The 24,113-nt window shown below is 42.0% G+C and overlaps 1 protein-coding gene across 2 annotated transcripts in view; it reads right to left on the reverse strand.

Moving 5' to 3' along the window:
* EXT2 (exostosin glycosyltransferase 2) overlaps positions 1 to 24,113 on the reverse strand; it is a 146,018-nt gene that overhangs the window by 58,537 nt on the left and 63,368 nt on the right. For both annotated transcript variants that reach the window (XM_086677631.1, XM_025928253.2), the window contains exon 8: positions 16,767 to 16,898. In XM_086677631.1, the coding sequence (XP_086533757.1) occupies positions 16,767 to 16,898 (132 nt within the window). The remainder of the gene's footprint in view (positions 1 to 16,766; positions 16,899 to 24,113) is intronic.

Below are 24,113 nucleotides of genomic sequence, written 5' to 3' on the forward strand. Positions count from 1 at the left end.
TAACAGTTCACCTACTTGACATAGTTCACAAGATCTGGATTATTTTTAGAACATAATTACGATCCGCAGATCTGTTACTTAAGAAGTGTACTGAAAACACTTAGAAGATATGTTTTAATGAAAACACTAGTGATTTATTTGATGCAAATAAACAAAGTTGATCTACAATCCAAAGTGTTTCAAGAATGTTAATGGCAGCCGAAACAGCTACTTCTCACGAGAGGTAAAACAAATTCATGATTTCGTCTGACTATCCTGCACTTGAAATATTCCGACAGTTGGAAAGAGAAGTTCATTCTCTGGCCCAGGCATAAAAAGGTTTGCTGAGCCCACTGGCTATAAGAGGCCAGCTATGGTACGGAGGAAGACTTCACTGGCGGAGTAAACAGAAACTCCTGAAAAAGAGTTACACCTTGTGGCATCTAAGCACAAAACACCAACACAGTTACGAGCAAGAAAACCAAAGCCTTGTGTGGTTCTGAGCTGACAGGAGTATAATGCCACCAGTAAAGTTGATACAATGTGGAAAGAGCAACCTCTAAAATGCAGTCATTTCTTAATTCTTCATTTCTCTGGAATTCCAATAAGGCATATGTTTTGTCTACTCTGTTTTATCTCCGCTTCCTCCTGGAAAAAGAAAAGGCATGAACCTACAAAGGCAGAAAGAACAGGCAAGGCGACAACAGTGGACAAGAATTCAACACGTTTTGGGAGGCGACACAGATGAAGTCTCTTGCTAAACGATACACGGAAATGTAGGATAAAATGTAACAAAACTCCTTTTAAATGCCTAGCTGAGGTCACAGGAAGCGGAAGTCCCAGGCACCAAAAATGAAGAAAAAGCCGCACCTGGGGGTTGACAGCACAGGGGGTGGTTGGCACTCCGGCACGCTGTGGAGGGCAGAGGTAGTTGCTGGGCTTAGTGACTTCGGGTGTAATGTCCATGCTGGCAGAGGGACGATGTCTTTGGGCACAGGAAGTGAGGGAACCAGAAGCGGGACAGACACACAAAGGCAGAATCCCTCAAGGCCTGCACAATCAACAAAAAGGTGGCCCAGAAGGTCATTCCCTAGTAGATAGAGGAAATAAAAAACGCTTCTTTTTGGGGGCATCTGGGTGGCTCAGTCTGACTTCAGCTCAGCTCATGATCTCAGGGTTTGTGGGCTCAAGCCCCACATAGGGGTCTGTGCTGACAACTTGGAGCCTGGAGCCTTCCGATTCTGTGTCTCCCTCTCTCTCTCTGACCTATCCCCACTTGTTTTCTCTCTCTCTCTCTCTCTCTCAAAAATAAATAAACATTAAAAAAAATTGTGGGGGGGGGGGGGCGGGCAGTGTGCCTGGGTGGCTCAGTCAGTTAAGTGTCTGACTTGGGCTCAGGTCATGATTTTGCGGTCTGTGGGTTCGAGCCCTGCATCAGACTCTGTGCTGACAGCTCAGAGCCTGGAGTCTGTTTGGGATTCTGTGTCTCCCTCTCTCTCTGCCCCTCCCCTGCTCATGCTCTGTCTCTCAAAAATAAACATTAAAACAAAAATTTTTTTAATTAAAAAAAAACCTGAGTTTAGGTTGGGGTGCTTTAACAGAGCCCAGCCCTCATACAGGTTTGGGGTTTAAACGAAATCTGTACCTGTCGTATGGAAACCTCCTACTGAGAAATTAATGTAAAAAACTGATTTATCTCCAGGATACCTCTGGAATAGCCAGCAGAAGCCAAAACAGACAAACAAACAAGAACAAACCAACCCTCTAGAGTGACACCCCCTTAGCCTAGGTGGCAAAGACTACCACAGAAAACCTTACTGAAGATGAACTCAGAGGGTGCCTGGGTGGCTCAGTTGGTCAAGCATCTGGCTCTTGATTTTAGCTCAGGTCATATCCTCACAGTTGTGAGATTGAGCCTCGCATCGGGTTCCGCTGTGCCGACAGCATGGAGTCTACTTGGGATTCCCTCTCCCTCTCCCTCTCTCTCTCTCTCTCTCTCTCTGTCCCTCCCTGGCTTGCATTCTCTCTCTCTCTCTCTCCCTCCCTCCCTCCCTGGCTTGCATTCTGTCTCTCTCTCTCTCTCTCTCTGTCCCTCCCTGGTTTGCATTCTGTCTGTCTGTCTCTCTCTCTCTCTCTCTCTCTGTCCCTCCCTGGCTTGCATTCTGTCTCTCTCTCTTCTCCCTCCCTCCCTCCCTGGCTTGCATTCTGTCTCTCTCTCTCTCCCTGGCTTGCATTCTGTCTCTCTCTCTCTCTCTCTCCCTCCCTCCCTCCCTCCCTCCCTCCCTCCCTGGCTTGCATTCTGTCTCTCTCTCTCTCTCTGTCCCTCCCTGGCTTGCATTCTGTCTCTCTCTGTCTCTCTCTCTCTCTCTGTCCCTCCCTGGCTTGCATTCTCTCTCTCTCTCTCTCTCTCTCTCTCTCTCTCTCTGTCCCTCCCTGGCTTGCATTCTCTCTCTCTCTGTCTCTCTCTCTCTCTGTCCCTCCCTGGCTTGCATTCTGTCTCTCTCTCTCTCTCTCTCTCTCTGTCCCTTCCTGGCTTGCATTCTCTCTCTCTCTCTCTCTCTCTCTCTCTCTCTGTCCCTCCCTGGCTTGCATTCTCTCTCTCTCTCTCTCTCTCTCTCTCTCTCTCTGTCCCTCCCTGGCTTGCATTCTCTCTCTCTCTCTCTCTCTCTCTGTCTCTCTCTCTCTCTGTCCCTCCCTGGCTTGCATTCTGTCTCTCTCTGTCTCTGTCTCTCTCTGTCCCTCCCTGGCTTGCATTCTGTCTCTCTCTCTCTCTCTCAAAATAAACATTAAAAAATCAGTGAACACACATTCCAAAATCATAAAACATATAAGGAAACAATGCAACAAGAGCAAAAGGCAGCAGACCAACGATAGGAGCAGACGCTGTAAGAAACTGAAAAATTGCATAATTGGAAAATATAAAGTACCTCAAATAATTAAAGATATAAAAGAAGGAATTATAAACATATCTTGTAAAAAAGACACTGAAAAAAAGACCAGGCAGACTCGAAAAATAATTAGAGTTTCTAAAAATAACCACTGAAATTTAAATCTCATATGGATGGGTGAAAAATTAGTCACAGCTGAAGGGAATAGCAAAATCAATGTGAAAAAATTATCCAGAGTGCAGTACAAAGAGATAAGAATGTGGAAACGTGAGGGGAAAAAAAAACCCTGAGAGACATAACAACAGGATGAAGGAGGTCTGACATACATTTAACAGGGAAAGGAAAGATTCATGAAAATGACAGATATGTAATATTCAGAGAGAAAACAATGGAGAATTTTCCAAAACTGACTAAAGACATGAACTCTCAGGTCAAAGGAAAACAAAAACACTCTCAAAAGCTGATAGAGAATGGGAAAATTAAAGTCACCATCTAGCAACCATTGTAACAAGTGATGCGGGCAAGAAGTCACCAGTGGGAGCTACAACCAGCCTGCAACGCTTGAGAAGCAGCAGGATATTTACACGGTCTCAAAGCATTTCCCCACAAGACACAGTAAGAACAAAACAGGAATGTGACATTAGAGAAATCCAGCCAAAACCTGTGATTGAAGTTAGCGTCCCTTGTCACGGGACAAACTGACATAATGTGTCCACCGTCATGATGTACTGAGAACACATTACTTTTGTAGTACTCCTATAAAAAAAATGCATAATTTGAATTTCAGCAATTTTAAATTGAATGCATAAGTTGATACAAAAATTATCAGACAAAGCCAAATCAAGAGACGTCTTACAAAATAACTGACATGTTCTCTTAAATCACATCAATGTCATGCAAGGCAAAGACTGAGAAATTGTTCTAGAGTAAGGAGATGAAGGGGACATGACAACTAATATATGCATGTAATGCATGGTCTGGAATTTTCTTTTGCTATAAAATGGACATTTAGGAAAAATGGCAAAATCTAAATAAGGTCTATAGATTAAGTAAAAATATTATATCAATGTCTATTTCAGATGACTTCGATAACTGCACTGTGATTCTATACGAGAAGTATTCAGGAGTAAAGGTGGCTTGCATCTGCAACTTTCAAATGGCTCAGGAAAAATGTATATAAATATATAAATGTATATACACAGGAAAAAAAGAATATAGTAAAATATTAACATTTGACAAGTATGGTGTAGCATGTACAGAGACTCTGTACTATTTCTGGAACTTTAAGTTTGAAATTATGTCAAAATAAAAAATTCAGTAAAAAATATAGAGAATTTTAGGGCTGTTTAAGCAAGCAAACAAAAAGCAGATAGAGCAACACAAACTACCAAGCAAAGCAAAAAAAAAGGGTAAACTTTCCACTGTCCAGGAAGAAGGGACTCTGAAAACAGACATAAGGAACATTGGTTCCAAGATCACTTAAACTAAGAGGCAAAGGCAGGCCAACGCTCTCCCAGTCCTCCCTTCCCGAACCCTACGCCCACCCCCCACCCCACACCCCCCACCCCACCACCTTTGCAGGAGAAGGGAAGTTTATTCTCTGGAGAAAATGAATTTGAGAGAGTCCACAGAGACCCCAGGCATGGAAGGCAGGGCAAGGCACCACACTGAAAACTATGAATTAAGTGATTATCTATAAAATGAAGAATGAGAAACTCTCCTTCCCCCCATCCCCCACTCAGCTCCCCAAACACTTACAGCCCAAACATCATATATCCTTTCCTACCCCCAAAGGCAGAAGGATTATTCTCTGGATCGATGAATGAATTCAGCAGAAATAACACATGAATACTGACATTTGGGCAACCAATTGCGTCCTCAACCTCTTAACCTAAGTAAAGCCCACCAGTTGATAAGCCTTATACATGTACACAAAGCTTCCGATCAGCTTTTGGAATCTCACCCTTAAAAGAAGACTGCTGAAAACATCAGGTATTTGAAGAAAGTTTCCAATACGAAAGATAAAAAACATTTGCAAATATCTTTTCCCATTCCGTTGGTTGCCTTTTAGTTTTGTTGGTTGTTTCCTTTGCTGTGCAGAAGCTTTTTATCTTCATGAGGTACCAACAGTTCATTTTTGCTTTTAATTCCCTTGCCTTTGGAGATGTGTCAAGTACGAAATTGCTGCGGCTGAAGTCAGAGAGGTTTTCTCCTGCTTTCTCCTCTAGGGTTTTGATGGTTTCCTGTCTCACATTCAGGTCCTTTATCCCTTGTGAGTTTATTTTTGTGAATGGTGTAAAAAAGTGGTCTAGTTTCATTCTTCTGCATGTTGCTGTCCAGTTCTCCCAGCATCATTTGTTAAAAAGACTGTCTTTTTTCCATTGGATATTCTTTCCTGCTTTGTCAAAGATTAGTTGGCCATATGTTTGTGGGTCTAATTCTGGAGTCTCTATCTATTCCATTGGTCTATGTGTCTGTTTTTGTGCCAATACCATGCTGTCTTGATGATTACAGCTTCGTAGTAGAGGCTAAAGTCTGGGATTGTGACGCCTCCCACTTTGGTTTTCTTCTTCAATATTACTTTGGCTATTTGGGGTCTTTTGTGGTTCCATACAAACTTTAGGATTGCTTGTTCTAGCTTCGAGAAGAATGCTGGTGCAATTTTGATTGGGGTTGCATTGGATGTGTAGACTGCTTTGGGTAGTGTTGACATTTTAACAATATTTTTTCTTCCAATCCATGAGCACGGAATGCTTTTCCATTTCTTTATATCTTCTTCAATTTCCTTCATAAGCTTTCTATAGTTTTCAGCATACAGATCTTGTACATCTTTGGTTAGGTTTATTCCTAGGTATTTTATGATTCCTGGTGCAATTGTGAATGGGATCAGTTTCTTTATTTGTCTTTCTGTTGTTTCATTATTAGTGTATAAGAATGCAACTGATTTTGTATCCTGCGACTTTGCTGAATTCATGTATCAGTTCTAGTAGACTTTTGGTGACGTCTATCGGGTTTTCCATGTATAATATTACGTCATCTGCAAAAAGTGAAAGCTTGACTTCATCTTTGCTAATTTTGATGCCTTTGATTTCCTTTTGTTGTCTGATTGCTGATGCTAGAACTTCCAACACTATGTTAAACAATAGCAGTAAGAGTGGACATCCCTGTCGTGTTCCTGATCTTAGGGGGAAAGTTCTCAGTTTTTCCCCATTGAGGATGATATTAGCTGTGGGCTTTTCATAAATGTCTTTTATGATGTTTAAGTATGTCCCTTCTATCCCGACTTTCTTGAGGGTTTTTATTGAGAAAGGATGCTGAATTTTGTCAAATGCTTTTTCTGCATCGATTGACAGGATCATATGGTTCTTTTCTTTTCTTTTATTAATGTGATGTATCACATTGATTAATTTGTGAATGTTGAACCAGCCTTGCAGCCCAGGAATGAATCCCACTTGATCATGGTGAATAATTCTTTTTATATGCTGTTGAATTTGATTTGCTAGTGTTTTACTGAGAATTTTTACATCCATATTCATCAGGGATATTGGCCTGTAGTTCTCTTTTTTGCTGGGTCTCTGTCTGGTTTAGGATCCAATGGAATGGAAAAAGATATTTGCAAGTGACCTATCGGACAAAGGGCTAGTATCCAAAATCTATAAAGAACTCACCAAACTCCACACCCAAAAAACAAATAATCCAGTAAAGAAATGGGCAGAAAAGATGAATAGACACTTCTCTAAAGAAGACATCCAGATGGCCAATAGGTACATGAAAAGATGCTCAACGTCACTCCTCATCAGGGAAATACAAATCAAAACCACACTGAGATACCACCTCACGCCAGTCAAAGCGGCTAAAATGAACAAATCAAGAGACTATAGATGCTGGAGAGGATGTGGAGAAATGGGAACCCTCTTGCACTGTTGGTGGGAATGCAAACTGGTGCAGCCATTCTGGAAAACAGTGTGGAGGTTCCTCAAAAAGTTAAAAATAGATCTAGCCTATGACCCAGCAATAGCACTGCTAGGAATTTACCCAAGGGATACAGGAGTACTGATGCATAGGGGCACTTGTACCCCAATGTTTATAGCAGCACTCTCAACAATAGCCAAATTATAAAGAGCCTAAATGTCCATCAACTGATGAATGGATAAAGAAATTGTGGCTTATATACACAATGGAATACTATATATGTTTTCACTCTTATGTGGATCCTGAGAAACTTAACAGAAGACCATGGTGGGGGGGGTGGGAGGGAAAAAAAAAAAGTTAGAGAGGGAAGGAGCCAAACCATAAGAGACTCTTAAAACCTAAGAACAATCTGAGGGTTGATGGGGGGTGGGAGGGAGGGGAGGGTGGGTGATGGGTATCGAGTAGGGCACCTGTTGGGATGAGCACTGGGTGTTGTATGGAAACCAATTTGACAATAAATTTCATATAAAAAAAAAACAAAGAACTGAAAGAGGAATTCAAAGGACACAAACAATACAAGGAGCTAAGAAACAAACAAAATCACAGTATCTTCAGAGAAGAAAGTACTGTATCCTTGTAACTATAGGAAGCTACAGAAAAAGATTAATTAGAAATCAAGAAAAACTTAGAAATTAAAAGCGAACAAAATTTTAAAAATCAAAAGAAAGGTTAGAAGATAAAATTGAGAAAATATCTAAGAAACTAAAACAAAAAGATCATTGAAATAAAAAGAGATGATAAACAGAACAGAAATGATAAGGAAAACAAGGCTCAATCTAACACATTCATCATTTAGGTAACAGAAGTTCCATAAAGAGAAAAAAGAGGAAAACATGGGAAGAAAAGAATTGGACATATAAAACACAAAACAAAAATTTCTCAGAATTGGACATGAATTTCCAATTAAAAGAGCCCAAATCAGTGTCCACTGAACAAAAAAAAACCACTCATACCAAGGCATATCATAAAATTGGAGAACACAGAATTTCCCAGGATAAAAATGTCACATAAAAGGATCAGGAATTAGAATGACATCTCACTTTCTGAAATTAAAATGGGAAACTTCGAGGACAATGGAACCATCCTTTCAAAATTCAGAAGAAAACCCACCTCAACCAGAAGTCCACACCAGTCCAATTATTAATCAAATGTGAAATAGAATAAATACACTTTCAGACATGCAAATTTATCTCCCAATGGTCTCTCCTCTTCCAGAAACTGTTAGAAAAAATAAACCAAAAAAAAAAAAAAAAAAAAAAAAAAAAAGAGGAAGATGTTAGACCTTGGAAATAAAGAATCCAACAAAGGAGAGAAAAAACAAATTCCCAGAATCATAGTGAACTTAAAATTTAGAATGACTGCTGCACAGGAAACTCCAGGAGCAATCAATCCAGACTGAAGCTTAAGATGAATCACTATAGGAGAAAAGGGAGGGGGTGGGAGGAAGGCAGAGAGAGAAAAAAAAAAAGAAAATAAGAAAGAAGGAGACAAACGGAAAGAAAAAAAAAGTAAGAAAAATTTTTTTATGCTTGACCATTTTCCTCTTTTGTTGGAGAACTGAGTAAAAAATCAATTAGTGATAGGAACATTTAAAACTAAGAGGAGGGGCACCTGGGTGGCTCAGTTGGTTAAGTTTCCGGCTTCAGCTCAGGTCATGATCTCGCGGTTTTTGAGTTCAAGCCCCACATCGGGCTCTGTGCTGACAGCCCTGAGCCTGGAGCCTGCTTGGGATTCTGTGTCTCCCTCTCTCTCTGCCCCTCCGCCACTTGTGCTCTGTCTCTCTTTGTCTCTCAAAAATGAATAAATGTAATAAAAAATAAAAAAAATAAATAAAAAATAAAAATAATAAAACTAGGAGGAGAAAAAAAAGAGGCAGTTATTAACTCCCTGGAAAATAAAAAGTTGTACACGAAAAAAAGCATAATCATGGTTTACTCCTGGTTCAGTCAAAAACAGCATTTATGGGGCGCCTGGGTGGCTCAGTCGGTTAAGCGCCCGACTTCGGCTCAGGTCATGATCTCACGGTCCGTGAATTCGAGCCCTGCGTCGGGCTCTGTGCTGACCGCTCAGAGCCTGGAGCCTGTTTTAGATTCTGTGTCTCCCTCTCTCTCTGACCCTCCCCCGTTCATGCTCTGTCTCCCTCTGTCTTAAAAATAAATAAACGTTAAAAAAAAATTAAAAACTGTATTTATATAGTCCTAATAAAGCATACAATAAATACTGCTTTAATGAAAAATGGTGATAAAGCCCTAGTGGTAAGATGGGAAAAGTGAAATGTGTAAAGAAAGAGGAGAGAACAAGAGACGAAGTCCTGACCCAAAGGTAGTAAAAATATAATGTCTATGATTGAGAAATTAAAAAAAACAGCACTGTAAGCATTTTGGGGGAGATAGGAAGATTAAATCCCAGAGGAAAGCTGAGAGTTGAGAGCAGTTGCCCCTTGGGACAAACTGAGTTGCCTCAATTTAGTTATATGCTTTATTTTACTATTTTAATTTTTAAACCATACATGTTGGTGGCAGTGCAAACTGGTGCAGCCACTCTGGAAAACAGTATGGAGGCTCCTCAAAAAGTTAAAAATAGAACTACCCTATGTCTCAGCAATTGCACTACTAGGCATCTATCCAAAGGATACAAAAACGCTGATTCGGAGGGGCACATGCACCCCAATATTTACAGCAGTGCCATAAAAATAGCCAAATCATGGAAAGAGCCCAAATGTCCATCAACTGATGAATGGATAACGATATGGTATGTGTGTATAATGGAATATGTATAATGGAATATTCCTCAGTAATCAAAAAGAATGAAATCTTGCCATTTACAACAACGTGGAGGCACTACAGTGTATTATGCTAAGCGAAATAAGTAAAAAAAGAAGACAAATATATGATTTCACTCATATGTCGAATTTAAGAAACAGATGAACACAGGGCAAGGGAAGGAAAAATAAGATAAAAACAGGGAGGCAAACCATAAGAGGCACTTAAATACAGAGAACAAACTGAGGGCTGCTGGAGGGCAGGTGGGTGGGGGGATGGGCTAAATGCCTGATGGGCAATGGGGTTATATGTAAGTGATGAATCAGTAAATTCTACTCCTGAAACCAATAATACACTATATGTTAACTAACTTGAATTTAAAGTAAGAAAAAAAAAGTAAAATAAAGAAATATAGTTGAGATAAAAAAAAAAAAAGAAAACCAAACATCAACAATCAACCTCTCATTCAAGCAATGGGGAAATTTTTCTACTCTGCAGCTGTAACAACCCACTTATTAAGAAATTACACTCAAATATTCATTAATTGGGAGGCGTGTAACTACCAAAGGATAGTAGAAATGAAAACAAAACAAAACAAAATCATTATCCTGATGTTATAATACCCAGCAACTCTAGTTTCCTGGTAACTTCTGCTGCTGAATCATTTAAGCAGACATCAAGAGAGAACTAAAGTGGCCCCCCAAAAAGGGGAAAGGGAATCTGTGCTAATAACTGATCGCTAGGACATGTGCCAAGGATGACTGTGCCAAAACATTCAGTATGTTCTTAATCTGCTGTCAGATCAAGCTTCCACGGACTCTGAAAAACCATTCTAGTCACCGCCCTCCTACCAGCTGTGTGATGTAAAGAAGCAGTCAGGTTTGGATTCATGAAAGCAAGAGCCAGAAAAATGGACTCTACGAAGGCAATGGAGGTAGGACTGCATCCAGGGAAACGGTGTGAGTCGATTCACCAGCCACCACCACTGCGGCTGCCATACAGGTGCGTGCTCCACAGGTATACAAGCCTCTATTAGGAAGGATCTGGGGTGTTCATGCAAAAGACCTAACTGACACAATCATCTTAGCCACATCCCCAGGCTCATCTCTTCAGATTGCTTACACGTCCTCTCCGTCTGGATCCGGCTTGTGACCTCATCTTTCCCATCTTTACCTGACCATCAGCCAAGTTCTTTGCTTGGCGCCCCAGATTAAGCTCTTGGGACCTTATGCATCTGTCCATCACAGACCTAACTCGGCTTTCTTTATTCCCTGGCTACTGATGATCTGAGACTTTCTAGCTTGTTTCCATGGAAGTCACTACAGATACGAAACAGCTCAGTGGCAAAGTCTACACACGGGAAGGTTTGAATTCCTAGTAGTGTACTGGACCCCTTGTGCAACTGTGATCCTACAAATGTGATACCTCTAAAAACAAGACTTCAAAAAACCTACGTGTACTTAAAAATTCAAGCTTAAATTTCTAAATTCCATACATACTTTAGTCCATATCTAGGCAGTGGGAGGAAGGAGGGGGAGAATAAGCCAAGGAGGCCTCCTGGGGGCAGGGTAGGCTTTCAAATTCCAGAGAAACATTCCACAACCTGGAAGTTCAAGGGCACTGAGCAGAGTTAAACAGACTGTTAACATCATATCTCTTCAACTCAGAGCTCTGTTTCATGCATGTGAGCTGGCGCTTCTTCAGCCTGCAGAGTGATTTACTGCTTGGTAGCGTTTATAGCGGAGTGATATTTTCAACTGCTCGTACAACCACAACATTGGTGAGTGGGGGCTGCAGCCTGGACATCTCAGTGCGGCCAGCCCGGACGACTTCATGTGGCTGAGATAGATGCAGTCTGAACTGTCTCTGGATGCTTCGGATCCAGGCCCAAGGAGTCCAGAGGAGGCACTGGATAGGACAGGGAGAGCCTTCCTCTCCAGTGGGTGAGTCAGGACACACACAGTGCATCAACTCCACATTAAAGTGGGGTCCCTGGACTAGCAATATCGACACCATCTGGAAACTTGCTAGAGATGCCAAGTTCCAGGACCCCGCCCAGACCTACTCAATCTGTCACTTGGGCTAGAGTGGCAGCAGTCTGTGTTTTAGAAGAAGCTTTCTAGGAGAAAGACTGCACTCACCTCCTTAAGGCCTTACGGGGCGACGGCAGGCTCTGCCATCTTTTAGCCACAACTCTGATTCCTGCTCCTCAAGGGCGACAAGTACCAATCAAGGACTCTGATGCACAACCCCCCTCTGCCGGTCCCTTGCTGAGGCTCGGACACGAGGCTCGTCGAAGTCCAGCCAAGCACATGATCCTCATCTGAGGTCTTGCTCGCAGCTAAGTCTCCCCTCTGGCTAGATTTCACAGGAAAAAGCTCTCGTTTTTCAACCTCACTCTTATGCTGGATACAATAATCCATTTGAGGTCATTTTCGTATTTTTCTCATCAATTTTTGTCAAAGGGACTGTAGCTAGCTCTCCTTTCTGCTCTAGGGCCAGTAGAGCCAGTGCGGAAGAGGGGATAACCTGCGGTCTCTCTATTAGCGGTTCCTAGGATGGCAAATTTGAAAAACACGAAGTGTCTGTCTAAAGGGACTGGGTAAGTAAGGTTATGACTTACTGATAAAGGTGAGGTACAGTCTTTCAAGTCACGTCGTAGAAACATGACCTAGGAAAATATTGCACTCTCGAACATGACTTGAGGGCCATAATATTTTGAATTTTTAAAAAACTGTCACCGAGAGGATATGGTTTTGGTCACACATGTCAGAAACCCAAAATTCACAGTTGTTGGCCGACTGTGTCCCCAGAGCACATGGAATGCTCACTTGCTGGTCTCTGTCTGCCAGACATGCTCACATTTGGCAAAGAACCAGAGTTAAGGCAGGAGAGGGTGTCTGAGGAGCACCACCCCCCCACCCTGCCCCTCCACTCCACAGGCGAGGCCCAGATGTACGGATGAGGCCTGCCACAGGCAAGACCAGAAATGACACTAATGTTACAAGTGATGCAGGTGTGGAGCATTTGGGGAGATGATAAAGTTTTGCTGATATCTGCAAAAAAGGGAAGAAAGATTGAAAAAGCATATGGAAAGACCAAAAAGGCAGGGAAATACAGTCAGCCTTGCCATGAGGAGTTAGGAAAATTATTGGTAAAATAAAACTTGTTGTGCTCTCGTAAGGAAGCTTAACTTGGTGAGAAATTCCTTCCAAAGAGGAGAATGAAAACAAAGTGCCAGTCTCTCCAAACCAGATACATCTGCTGCTTTAAAGTTATGCTCAAGAATTATTTTGTCAAACTTGTTCAAGTTTCGAGAGTGTGGCACAACGTGGATAATATAACGTACCTCCTACCTAGCTAAAGATAAAAGTGGCAAATGTGTCATCTGGTGACAGAAACACTTGGTTTCTACAAGGCCACCCCTCGCTATCTTTATCTCACACACACACACACACACACACACACACACACACACACAGGTAGTTGTGGTTGTTGTTGTTGTTTACATTAAACTAAGGCAGTAACATCTGGCAAAACAGGACTCTGCTCTCACTCTTTCCTCTCTGGCCTGAGCAAGTTCAGTGCATGGCTGGCTGGAGGCCCTGACAGCGTATCTTTGAAAACACCAGACCATCCCTTGATTTACTGACCAAGATGCACACCTCCTCCCACCTCGTGGTGTCTGATATTGTAAATTTGATGGAATCTAGACAGGAGACTCCCCTGCAGGTTGGGCTCATAGAAATCACATCTAGAGTAGGTTAAATATTTCCAAAGGGGAGGGGAAAAGTTAGCTATAAATAAATCAGTACTACTCAGACCTCCTGTCAGTTGCCTTTGCTGAAAATGCAGAAATGTACAACCCACTGCTTTAAATCAGGGCTCTCATCACCTGAGCTCCTAGAAATGTGGTGAGCACTAAATTCCCCTAAAAAGAACTGTTTAAGAAGTAAAAAAAAAAAAAAAAAATTGATCATATTTTCCAGTTGCATATCCAGATTTAAGCTTTTTATACTTACATTCTTTCCCAAATTGATAGTCCAGCACTATGACCATTCTGTCCTCCATTAAAACACAAGTCTTTCAAAACTACAAATTTTCATGTACTACTTTCCCCTGGCCCAATAGTCTTATGAAAAACAGAGAATCAAAATTCCAACCATTTATTCTCATTGGACTTTTCTTAGAGTTTTAGATTAAAAGTACAGAAATAAAGTCCCACTCTTTCCACACCTTCTGGTTGGGTCATGACACCCCACCTGTATGATTCTCCTGTAGAGGAACAGGGTGGTATTCTTCGTCTCAAGCTGATGCCATTGAGTTGGAATAGTAGAAATGTTTCAGCCCAGAGGAGGCCTGGCACCTACAAAACTCCATAAGCAATTCAAGATCATCAGAAGACCTGGGTTCTCACTTGTTTATGCAACTTGCCAATTATATGACCCCAGCCAAGTCATTACGCATTGTGACATTCATTATGTCCACTTAATAGAAGGGAAAGAATATATCACTTTTCCCATCTTCTCAACAGGGTTTAGGTCAAATGAAACAATGTATGTCACATCAGCATGTGAGTAAGCCCTAGATGGCTCATGTCTTGGGATCCCAATGTCCCTCCTTTCCTCCCTCCCTCCTTTATACATCAAGGGCCTCCTGTCTGAATTAACTTGTCCTAGGTATTACAAGAAATACCAAGATAACTCAGAAATTCTGTTAAGAAGCTTAAAACTCTACGGGAAATTATGCTTCTATGCGTGTTAAGAGGCAGGAAAGAAATACAGAAATATGCTCTAAGAGTTACAAGGAGGAAAGATTACTTTCTATTTAAGGGGTCTAGGAAAACCTCAAGGAGGGAGAGGTATATGAGCAGGTCACTGAAATTTGGATAAAATATGGACACTTGGAGGTAATGGTGGAGAAAGGCATCTCAAAGGCACAAAGAAGGAAAAGCACGGATCATACACAAGAAGGACAAGAAGGACACAACAAGGTTGTGTTGGCAGAAACCCAGAACTCCCTAAAGGGGAACAGAAGGGAATAAAACCGGAAAGGCAGGCTGGAGCCAGACTGGAAGGCCCTGCAGTCAGACTGAGTTTGGACTCAAGTAGCACGCTTGCCCGCAACCTCCATGTGCCCACACTCCCTATCTGGATAAAATACCCCGTATGCCTCACTCTCCCTAACTGCTCTCACTCACCAGCCAGTTAGCATAGCCAGTTCTTCCTGTGGTCCCTCAAACTGCCCCCTACTAATTCTCACCTGGATTCCTTAAATAGGCCCCTGCCTCTGCTCTCGACCCGTCCCACTGCGAGGGATCCGTTCTCCACACTGATGTCTGATTGACCCAAAATACAATCTCCCCCCTTTACTTCCCAGCTTAAATAACCCACAGATAACAGGCCAACACCTCCATGACATTTGAGGTGTTCTGTGACTGGGGCCCTCTCCAGGCTTCGTCTTTGGCCTCTCCCCCGTGAGCCTCCGCCAGTCCTGCCACACTGACCTCCTTGCAGTTCCTTAAACCCACACGTTCTCCAGCGCCTCGGAACCTCTGGATCTGCTGTTCCTTCTGCATGGGACCAATATCCCCCCTTTCTCGGACTAGATAACACCTCCTTTCTCTTTTAACACTCAGATCATCAATTAGCATTGTGCTGAATGTACTAGCCAACGTATTTAGATAAAAAAAAAATAATAATAACCATAAAAGGTTTAAGTATTGGGAAAAAGAGGGAAAGTCAGCATTTGCACATATGATTGCAGATTTAGAAAACAAGAGAATCAACTAAATAAAAGTGAAAAAATTGTAGAACTCAGTAAAAGAATACTTAACAAAATTTATATAAAAAAACAATAATGTGTCTTTATACAATGGTAACTAGTTAGAAACTATAATATCAGAAAGTATTCCTTTATAGAGAATAAGAAAGGTAAAATTAGAAAAAATTAATCAGGAATTGTGAAGAACTGATATAAAGAAAACTTTAAAATTCTGGGGCGCCTGGGTGGCTCAGTTGGTTAAGCATCCGACTTCAGCTCAGGTCACAATGTCATGGTTCACGAGTTCGAGCCCTGCATCAGGCTCTGCGCTGACAGCTCAGAGCCTGGAGCCTGCTTTGGATTCTGTGTCTCCCTCTCTCTCTGCCCCTCCCCACTCATACTCTGTCTCTGTCTCTCTCTCTCTCTCTCTCAAAAATAAATAAAACACTTAAAAAAATTTTTTTAAAGAAAACTTTAAAATTCAACTAGAAAGATAAATCTTGCTTCCAGATAGCAAGACCCATTGCGGTGTAAACTCCCCAAAGGCATGGATCTTCTCTGCTTTATTCACTGATACACTTCAAGTACCAAGAACACTGTTTAGAAGGTAGAAGGTAGTGGCCACTCAGTAAATACCTACTGAATGAATAAATGCCTAAAACAATCTAAAAATTCCATGTGACCAACAAAATACAAACAGGATTTGTATTTATATTCTGGGAGAAACTAACAGAGATATCAACCTTCCACTTGAAAAATACACACATGTAAGATCATTTTTTACCTAGCAGATGAGCACAGATTCAAGCATTCAGGGTTACGGAAGGCAGGGAGAGCCCAAATAACCAAAATGTTGTCGGTAGAAGTATTAATTGGTACAGTCTTTTGAAAGGACAATCGTGAGCAAGTTTTGACTGTGACAATCCATAATGTCTCTAGATCGCTTTTGCTGATTATTTTCCTCACACAGTGATGGCAGTGCTGATTGAAATCATCCATGCAAAGCACTTAGCACTGTCCCTGGCAGAGACTAAGCATTCAAAATATAAGCTATTATTATTATGCTGCCTATAGAATCTTTTCAAGAGTTCTACGCACTACAACTGCAAAAGTCATCGGGAAGCGTTTGATTTCCAACAAGAGCCAGGCCTCCCCATTTACCTCTGCAATAAATAAGCACACCGTCTTCCTAACCACATTGAAAACAAACTGGAAGCTGCTGCTTCTGTATTTTTGACTTTTGTTATCATTTCAGAATTAAGCTGACTTTGTCAGACCCCAAGCACAGCCTCATCTTAGATAGCTAGAATTTAAATAATCTTTACAAACTCAGGACGTCTTTCTTTGTCCCATCTTGACATCTGGACCATGGCTGACATGGTTAGCAGCGGAATTCACTCACCACAGTGGGGGGGTCATTCCATTCTTCATAGGAGAGGGCAGCATATGGATATATGCGGTCATTGATGATCTGCAGAGTGGCCAGGGCAATGGCTTTAATTGACTGGAAGTACGCTTCCCAGAACCACCGTGCCTGTAAAGAAAACAACACTGAATTAAGTAAGCAAGCGAGACAGGGTGAAGAACTAGATGCCCCATCACAGCCACCTCTGGGTCTGGGTAATTCCTTTATTCCCAAAGGGAAAGAGCCTACAGCAAACGTTCCCTGCTGTTCAAGCCAGCTGCAGCAGAATAGTGCTGGAATAGTTTATCAAATACAGTCAAAACAGTGTAAGCAAGTGAAGTGCACACTGGGTTCAATCTGAATATAAGACAAACTATGTCCGATGATAGCAACACATTATAGCAGAACAAGTTATAGTCCTTTTTTAGATAAAGTGTACAAACCTTAAAGTTTACAATTCAATGATTTTTTAGGTATGTACATAATCCTATAACTACTACCCATATAAAGGTATAGAACATTCCAGCAACCCCAGAAGATTCCCTCATGCTTCCCAGGCACTTTCTCAATCATCCGAGAGTAATCATTATTCTGATTTCTATTGTGCCTGCTACTGAACTTCATACAAATGGAATCAAAACAGTACTTATTCTCTTGTGCCTGATTTCTTTTGTCAACAGTTAGAACATTTAAGTCAGATTTTGCTGCCAAGGTTATGCTGGCCTCATAAAATGTTGAAAGTGTTCCTTCTTTTTCTATTCCCTGAGAAATTTAATGCAAGGTTGGCATTATTTCTTTCTTGAAAGGTTTAGAAGAATTCACCTAAAAGCCATCTGGGCTAGGTGTTTTTTGGTGTGTGAAGGTTTTAAATCATGATTAGTCCTCTTTCATCCACACAGGATTATGCGTATTTTAATGAGTGTCAGCTTCAAAAGTAGTATTTTTCAAGAAATGTGTTCATCTAAGTTGTTAAATTTATTGCACTAAATCTATTCAATGCATTGTAGAATTTGCAGTAATATACCACTTTTCATTCCTCATGTTGATAATCTGTGTCTTCTCTTTGCATTTCCTCTTACCAGAGGTTTATCAACTTTATTAATCTCTTCAAAAAACAAATGTTTGGTTTTGCTGATTTTCTTTATCATACTTTTTTTTCTTATCTTTCTATCTTGTCTGCTATTATTTTTATTCCCTTTCTTCTATTTGGGGGGACTTTAATTCATCTTGCATTTAGCTTCTTTTTTAAATTTTTTAAAATATTTATTTTTTTTTTTAATTTTTTTTTTAAATGTTTATTTCTGAGAGACAGACAGAATGCAAGTGGGTTGGGGCAGACAGAGAGGGAGGCACAGAATCTGAAGCAGGCTCCAGGCTCCAGGCTGTCAGCACAGAGCCTGACGCGGGGCTTGAACTCACGAGCTGTGAGATCATGACCTGAGCTGAAGTCGGATGCTCAACCGACTGAGCCACCCAGGCGCCCCTAAAATATTTATTTTTGAGAGAGAGAGAAAGAGAGCACAAGCACGAGCAGGGGAGGGGCACAGAGAGAGAGGGAGACACAGAATCTGAAGCTGGCTCCAGGCTCTGAGCTGTCAGAGAAGAGCCCGATGCGGGGCTTGAACTCACGGACTGCGAGATCATGACCAGAGACGAAGTCAGATGCTTAACCGGCTGAGCCACCCAGGTGCCCTGCATTTAGCTTGAGATTGAAGTTTAGATTGCTGATTTTAATCTTTCTTTCTATGCATTTCTAATATATGCATTTAAAGCTATAAATGTACCTCTACGCATTATTTTAAATGCATCCTACAAAATTGTATGTCATTTTCATTATAGTTTAGGTAAAAAAAAAATGAACTTTTTAGAAGTATACCGTTTAATCTCCATACATTTTGGGATTTTCTATTTATCTTTCTGTTACTGACTTCTACTTTGATCGCACTATAGTCTGAGAGCATGTGTTATTTCAAAACTTTGCCCTCTGTCTTCAGCTTACAATAGTTCGCCTATGATGTACCTAGGTGTGGCTCATGGTATTAACCCCACTGAGGTTAGAGCTTCTTCACCCTGTGGTGTGATGTCTTTCACTAGTTTTAGAAAAACCTTAGCCAGTATTTCTTTAAATATTGGTTCTATCACTCTCTTCTAGGACTCCAGATACATGGACAGAAATGTCTTCACCATGCCCCATAGGTTTCTTATTCTCTTTTCTGTGCTGCAATCTGGGTATTTTCTGCTAATTTTTCTCCTGGTCTAATAATCCTCTGTCCTGTGTGTGTGTGTGTGTGTGTGTGTGTGTGTGTGTGTCTATACTGCTATCATACCCATATATTCACTTCTCCATTTAGTTCATATGTTTTTCAGTTACAGAATTTCCATTCGACTTTTTAAAAAGTAGATTTCATATCTTTGTTGCAATTCTCTTATTTTATTGAGCATAGTTCCTGATTGGTAACCCCAACATCTGAATCACCTGTGGGTCTCTTTCTACTATCTGTATTTACTCTTCGTTTTGGTCATCTGGTTTCCATTTCCAATGTACCTCTTAATTTTTTATTGGACACCAAACATTCTGTATTAAAAACTGTAGTGGTTCTGGATGTACCAAATTATCTTCCTCCTAAGAGTGTAACATTTCTTCTGGAGGGCACAGCGAAGGCAGTCAGCCCACTTTAATCCTATCAGTGGGTGACTTTACCTTTTGTTGGGGCTAACTTTCCTTGGCTTTCCCTTTCTCTTGTAGTGGGGCCCTTTGGGGCCTTCAAGTAAAGCCTGGAGTGTCCACCAGGTCCCCTGTATCTTGGCAGCCTGGGATACCAAGCTCCATCTCACCAGTACTATATATGGCGGCTGGGATGTTTGCACAGCTTGTCAGGCTCCCAGATGCTTCTTTCTGCAGGGATTCTTACAGTCTTGCTCTGCTCACCTCAGGAGTTGGCAAACACTTCAAGGGAAGGCCACATGCCCAATTTTTGCTTACTTCCTGCGGTTCCCGTCTTCCAGGGATTTTGTCCTTCATGTCCCCGACACTTTGGGGTACCCCTAATTCCAACCTCTCGGCCCTAGGGGGCTGCTGCTTTCTGCTCAGACTCCAGATGTACAGACTGTGAATTAGAAAGTGCCCTCAGGGAAAAAGCTCAAGGGAACATGCCGCCCAGCGTGAGTCCCTTCCTTCAGGAGCCACAGTCCCTCAAGAACTGACTGTGCTGATGGCTCTCCAATGCCTCTCAACTGTTGCTCTATCGATTTTAATAAGCTTTGATACTTCTTTTTCTTTTCCTAGGAGGAGGGTTACTCTAATACTAGCTACTCTGTCACAGCCCAATGTGGCTTTTTGAAAGAAGACAGTTTTCTCGTCCAAGCAGAGTTCAGATTCAGTCCCCAAGAAAGCAAGACGCCGGTCTACGTGACCCGTCCAGCTTCATTCAGACTTGTGATTCCACTCGGAATCAGAGGCCATGAGGAGTTCTGCGAGAGAGGGGACATTTGAAAATGGGACAAGAGAAATTCGAAATACAACTAAAACAGGTAGAAGAAAAAGATACTTTCTAGTCTACACCTGCTGACTTTTGTTCTGTTTCCCAGTAAGTGCTCCAATAATTAAGGAAAGTATATGATGACTACTCTCTCCACTAAGTATAAGAATGAAGCAAAGCCTCACAAAGAGAATTTCTGTTACTCAAAGAAAAGCTGACACAGGTTTAGCTACCAAGGGCACCTGGCTTATGCTGTCCTGGGTAAGCCTCGTGGCTGGCTGGCTGCCTGCCACTGCTTCTTAGATATACCCTACTCACTCCAATTTCATTCCTGCTTAGTCGTGTAACTGCTGTCCTGCCCATCATCCAGTCAAAATGTTTACATTTTATGAGACCTGAAAGAATCCATCTTCCCTGGGAAACCTTCACTGATCACCCCAAACACCAACAATCTCTCCTCACCATGAAATCCCACAGCACTTATAGCCGTTACCTTACAGGTTGTTTCTGCTATATTCTATTCTAGAATGGTCTTCCTGTTATTTCAGATGATAGCTTTTCTCTCCCCAGCTGGACTGTGAGTTCCTTGTAGGTGTGAGGATGTCTGACCTGCTGCAAAGCACTTTGGTAGGCATGATCTCATTTGCTGTGTATAACCAGCACGTCACTTATCTGTGGCAGTTTCCTCTTCTATGTGAGGAAACCAAGATCCAAAGATGTTAAGTGGTAGAGTCACAACTCAAGCCCAGGACCTTTCCCACCCTGTTCTAGAGTATAAGGACTACCAGCCACACTAAGTTTTAGGAGACGATCCTTTCTCAAGAAACTGGAAGGTGTGAAAATTCACTAAGAAGCATGAGCCCACACAAAAACACACACATCTTAAATTTTCACCTCCTTTTCTACCCCAACAAGTCCATTATGTATTCTTTCACTTTAAATCGCACTCAAATTAAACCCACACTCAAACGTAAGCATTCCAAAGCTTCATGTTCCCATTCAATCACAGTGGAGACGGTAGCCTTTGGGATTTATAGGAAACAACGATCGGTAACAAATCCATCTAGCACACCAGCCAAAGGCACAACCATAGGACAAAGCTTCTAATTTAAGATGTCTCAAATCATCTCGTCCTGTCCACCAAATTGTAGTTCACTCGGAAAGGAAGCAAGCTTTGCACATAATCATAGCTCAAGTGTCTCAGCCTGAGGATAAGTGAACTTCTCAGGCTTAATTATTTCTGCAGGACCTCGGTAACACCTTGTAGTATTTAGAAGACATTATAATTTATGGCCCCTCCAGGACTCAGTATCAGCCACTTGTCAGCAGAGGGGAAGGAGTTTTCAGCTATGCTGGCAATGCTCCCATTCAGTAAGCAAATGCTTATTATGTTTTGGATTCCTTTTTTCCCCCAAAACAGGGGCCACATTTATCACTACCCGAAAAGTTAAATGAGGGTCTCTTCAGCATCTATGCAAATTTCTCAGTCACTTAAGCCGTGGGAGCTGCACAGTTGGAAGAGTTAAGTCACAGAGGCATTGGTCATACCAACGTAATCTCAGACAAACCATCTAACCTTTCTTCATTATACATATGCCTCCGTAATTTTATAAAACATGCAGATTTCAAAGCATAAGAACTACAAAGTTCTTACAACGCTTCCAATCCTGAGAATTACAAAGTTCCTACAGATCTGGAATTGGGCCCACTTAAAACTATCATAAGTATCAAATTAAAATTGCTACCTCGGTTTATACATCAGCTAAATGTGATTAATTGCTTTGATTTTCAGTAACATAAAGCCACCAGGATGAGCAATAACCAGTGTTTAAAGGAAGCCAGTGCAGCACTGTTGAAAAGCCATGGCTATGAGCACAATTCAAGTTACTTAACCTCCGGTTTTTCTGCATCCGTAAGACAGAAAGCATACCACCTAGGTCAGGAAGCCGTAAAGATTCGATGATGTTTACAAAGCTCCTCACTGGGTACTAGTGCAGAACAGACAATTGGAAACTGTTGGCTCTGTCCTCAACACTCCCACCCGTTCTGTTCCCTCAGGGTCTTTGTCACTTACATTAGAATACATTCCACACCATTTTGGAGTGAGAACGCGGGGAGGGGAAGAGGAGTGACAGAACGGGACCCCAGTGTCACACTCCACTTATCTCAATTCTTGAAGGCAGTGAAGAAATCCAACATATCAGAGAGTCAGAAATAATAAAAACACATCACATGGGAGTGACAGAACTTTATACTGAAAAGTACAGCCATTAATACGTCCCTTCTAGCTTAACCTCCAAGTTTCCAAGGAAGAAGACAGTCCTTCTCCAGAAACTGGGAGAGAGGGAACACATCCGGCTTTGCTCACCACGAAGTCCCCACCTTCGGCACGGTGCCTGTCAAAGAGGAGGCAGGCACACACTTGCCGGAAGACTGAACCCACCTGGCACCAACCCTCAGAGGCCCAAGGCAACATGGGGACTACAGGTACCTCATGGAAATCTCCAAACCTTGTAAGTGCCAAGCCATCGTTTAATAAGAATGATCACATCTTGTATACAGAATTTTAAAAGGTGAGACATGGGGGATGTGGATTTGAGGGAAAAGAAGGCAAATCCATTCCTAGCTGGGACATCAAGGCAGAAACAGGACTAACAGTGTCCCACACATTATGCTTAGTATAGACTATATAGACTAGGTATAGACCACGAGGGAGATAAACAGTGTTTAAAACTATGCCATGTAGGGGCGTCTGGGCAGCTCAGTCAGTTAAATGACCGACTTCAGCTCAGGTCATGATCTCACAGTTGGTGAGTTCGTGCCTCGCATCAGGCTCTGCGCTGACAGCTCAGTGCCTGGAGCCTGCTTCGGATTCTGTGTCTCCCTCTCTCTACCTCTCCCCCTCGCCGGCTCATGCTCTGTCTCTCTCAAAAATAAATAAACATTAAAAAAAAATTTTTTTTTAAAAACTATGCCATGTAAGTTTGCTACCTAGGAGTGGTCGGGATAGCTAACTGTGCAAGATTTATGTAGAAGAACCCCTCAATTACCCCAAAGTGGTCCAAGAGCATCTTCACCCCAAAAGTACAACAATGGCTCTCAGTGCCTTCTCAGTAACCAGCCAACTCTGAACGGTCCTTTTCATCAGAACCTCCAGAATGTGACCCATGTTGATGGCTTCGTTCTAGTATACTGGAGTTTTCTAATGAAAACCACACGCACACAAGACAAACAACAAATCAGCCGGTTATGCTTCTGTCCCAAATTCCAAGTGATAATGCTGTCCAAACACCCAACAACAGCAGGTACCTATGGATCAGAACTTGTCCGGATACTGCTCTATTCCCCTGCCCCCAATCCACTGGGTGGTCACAACATAAAGTATTTGCTTCCGTTTAAGAGGTAGAAAGCCACAAGAACACAGACTCCACCATAACAGTGAGAAAACACAACCAATAACCCACCAACATCATAACTTGTTTTAGGCCCGTCAGAGGGCTGTGGTCATAAGGCAATCAGGGAATTCGGATTTCAAAGGGTGACAAGCTCCTCTAGGAAAGATGGGACAAATTATTCCAGCTTCGGAAGATCACAGAAGGTAGAGATGCTGCAGTAAAAGCCACCAAAGAAAACAGCTAAAGTATTAACAAATTCTTAAAAAGTGTCGGCTAGCAGGACTGCTGGGAAGCTCTAGGCACAAGGGGAGTCAAGCAATCCCTTGCAAGCTCTTTCCTGCTGGATGTTCCTGAGAAGGACTGCGGCCGGGAAGGAAATCAAAGAGAGGCCGCCCCAGTGGCACACAGGCACACACTCTGCCCATTTCCTGGACTTCTTTTCATCCAAAGCAAAGCCTTAAAGGGCTGGG

Source organism: Puma concolor, chromosome D1 (assembly GCF_028749965.1).
Source record: "Puma concolor isolate L17-30 chromosome D1, mPumCon1.1.hap2, whole genome shotgun sequence".
In the NCBI taxonomy this organism is placed as follows: Eukaryota; Metazoa; Chordata; class Mammalia; order Carnivora; family Felidae; genus Puma; species Puma concolor.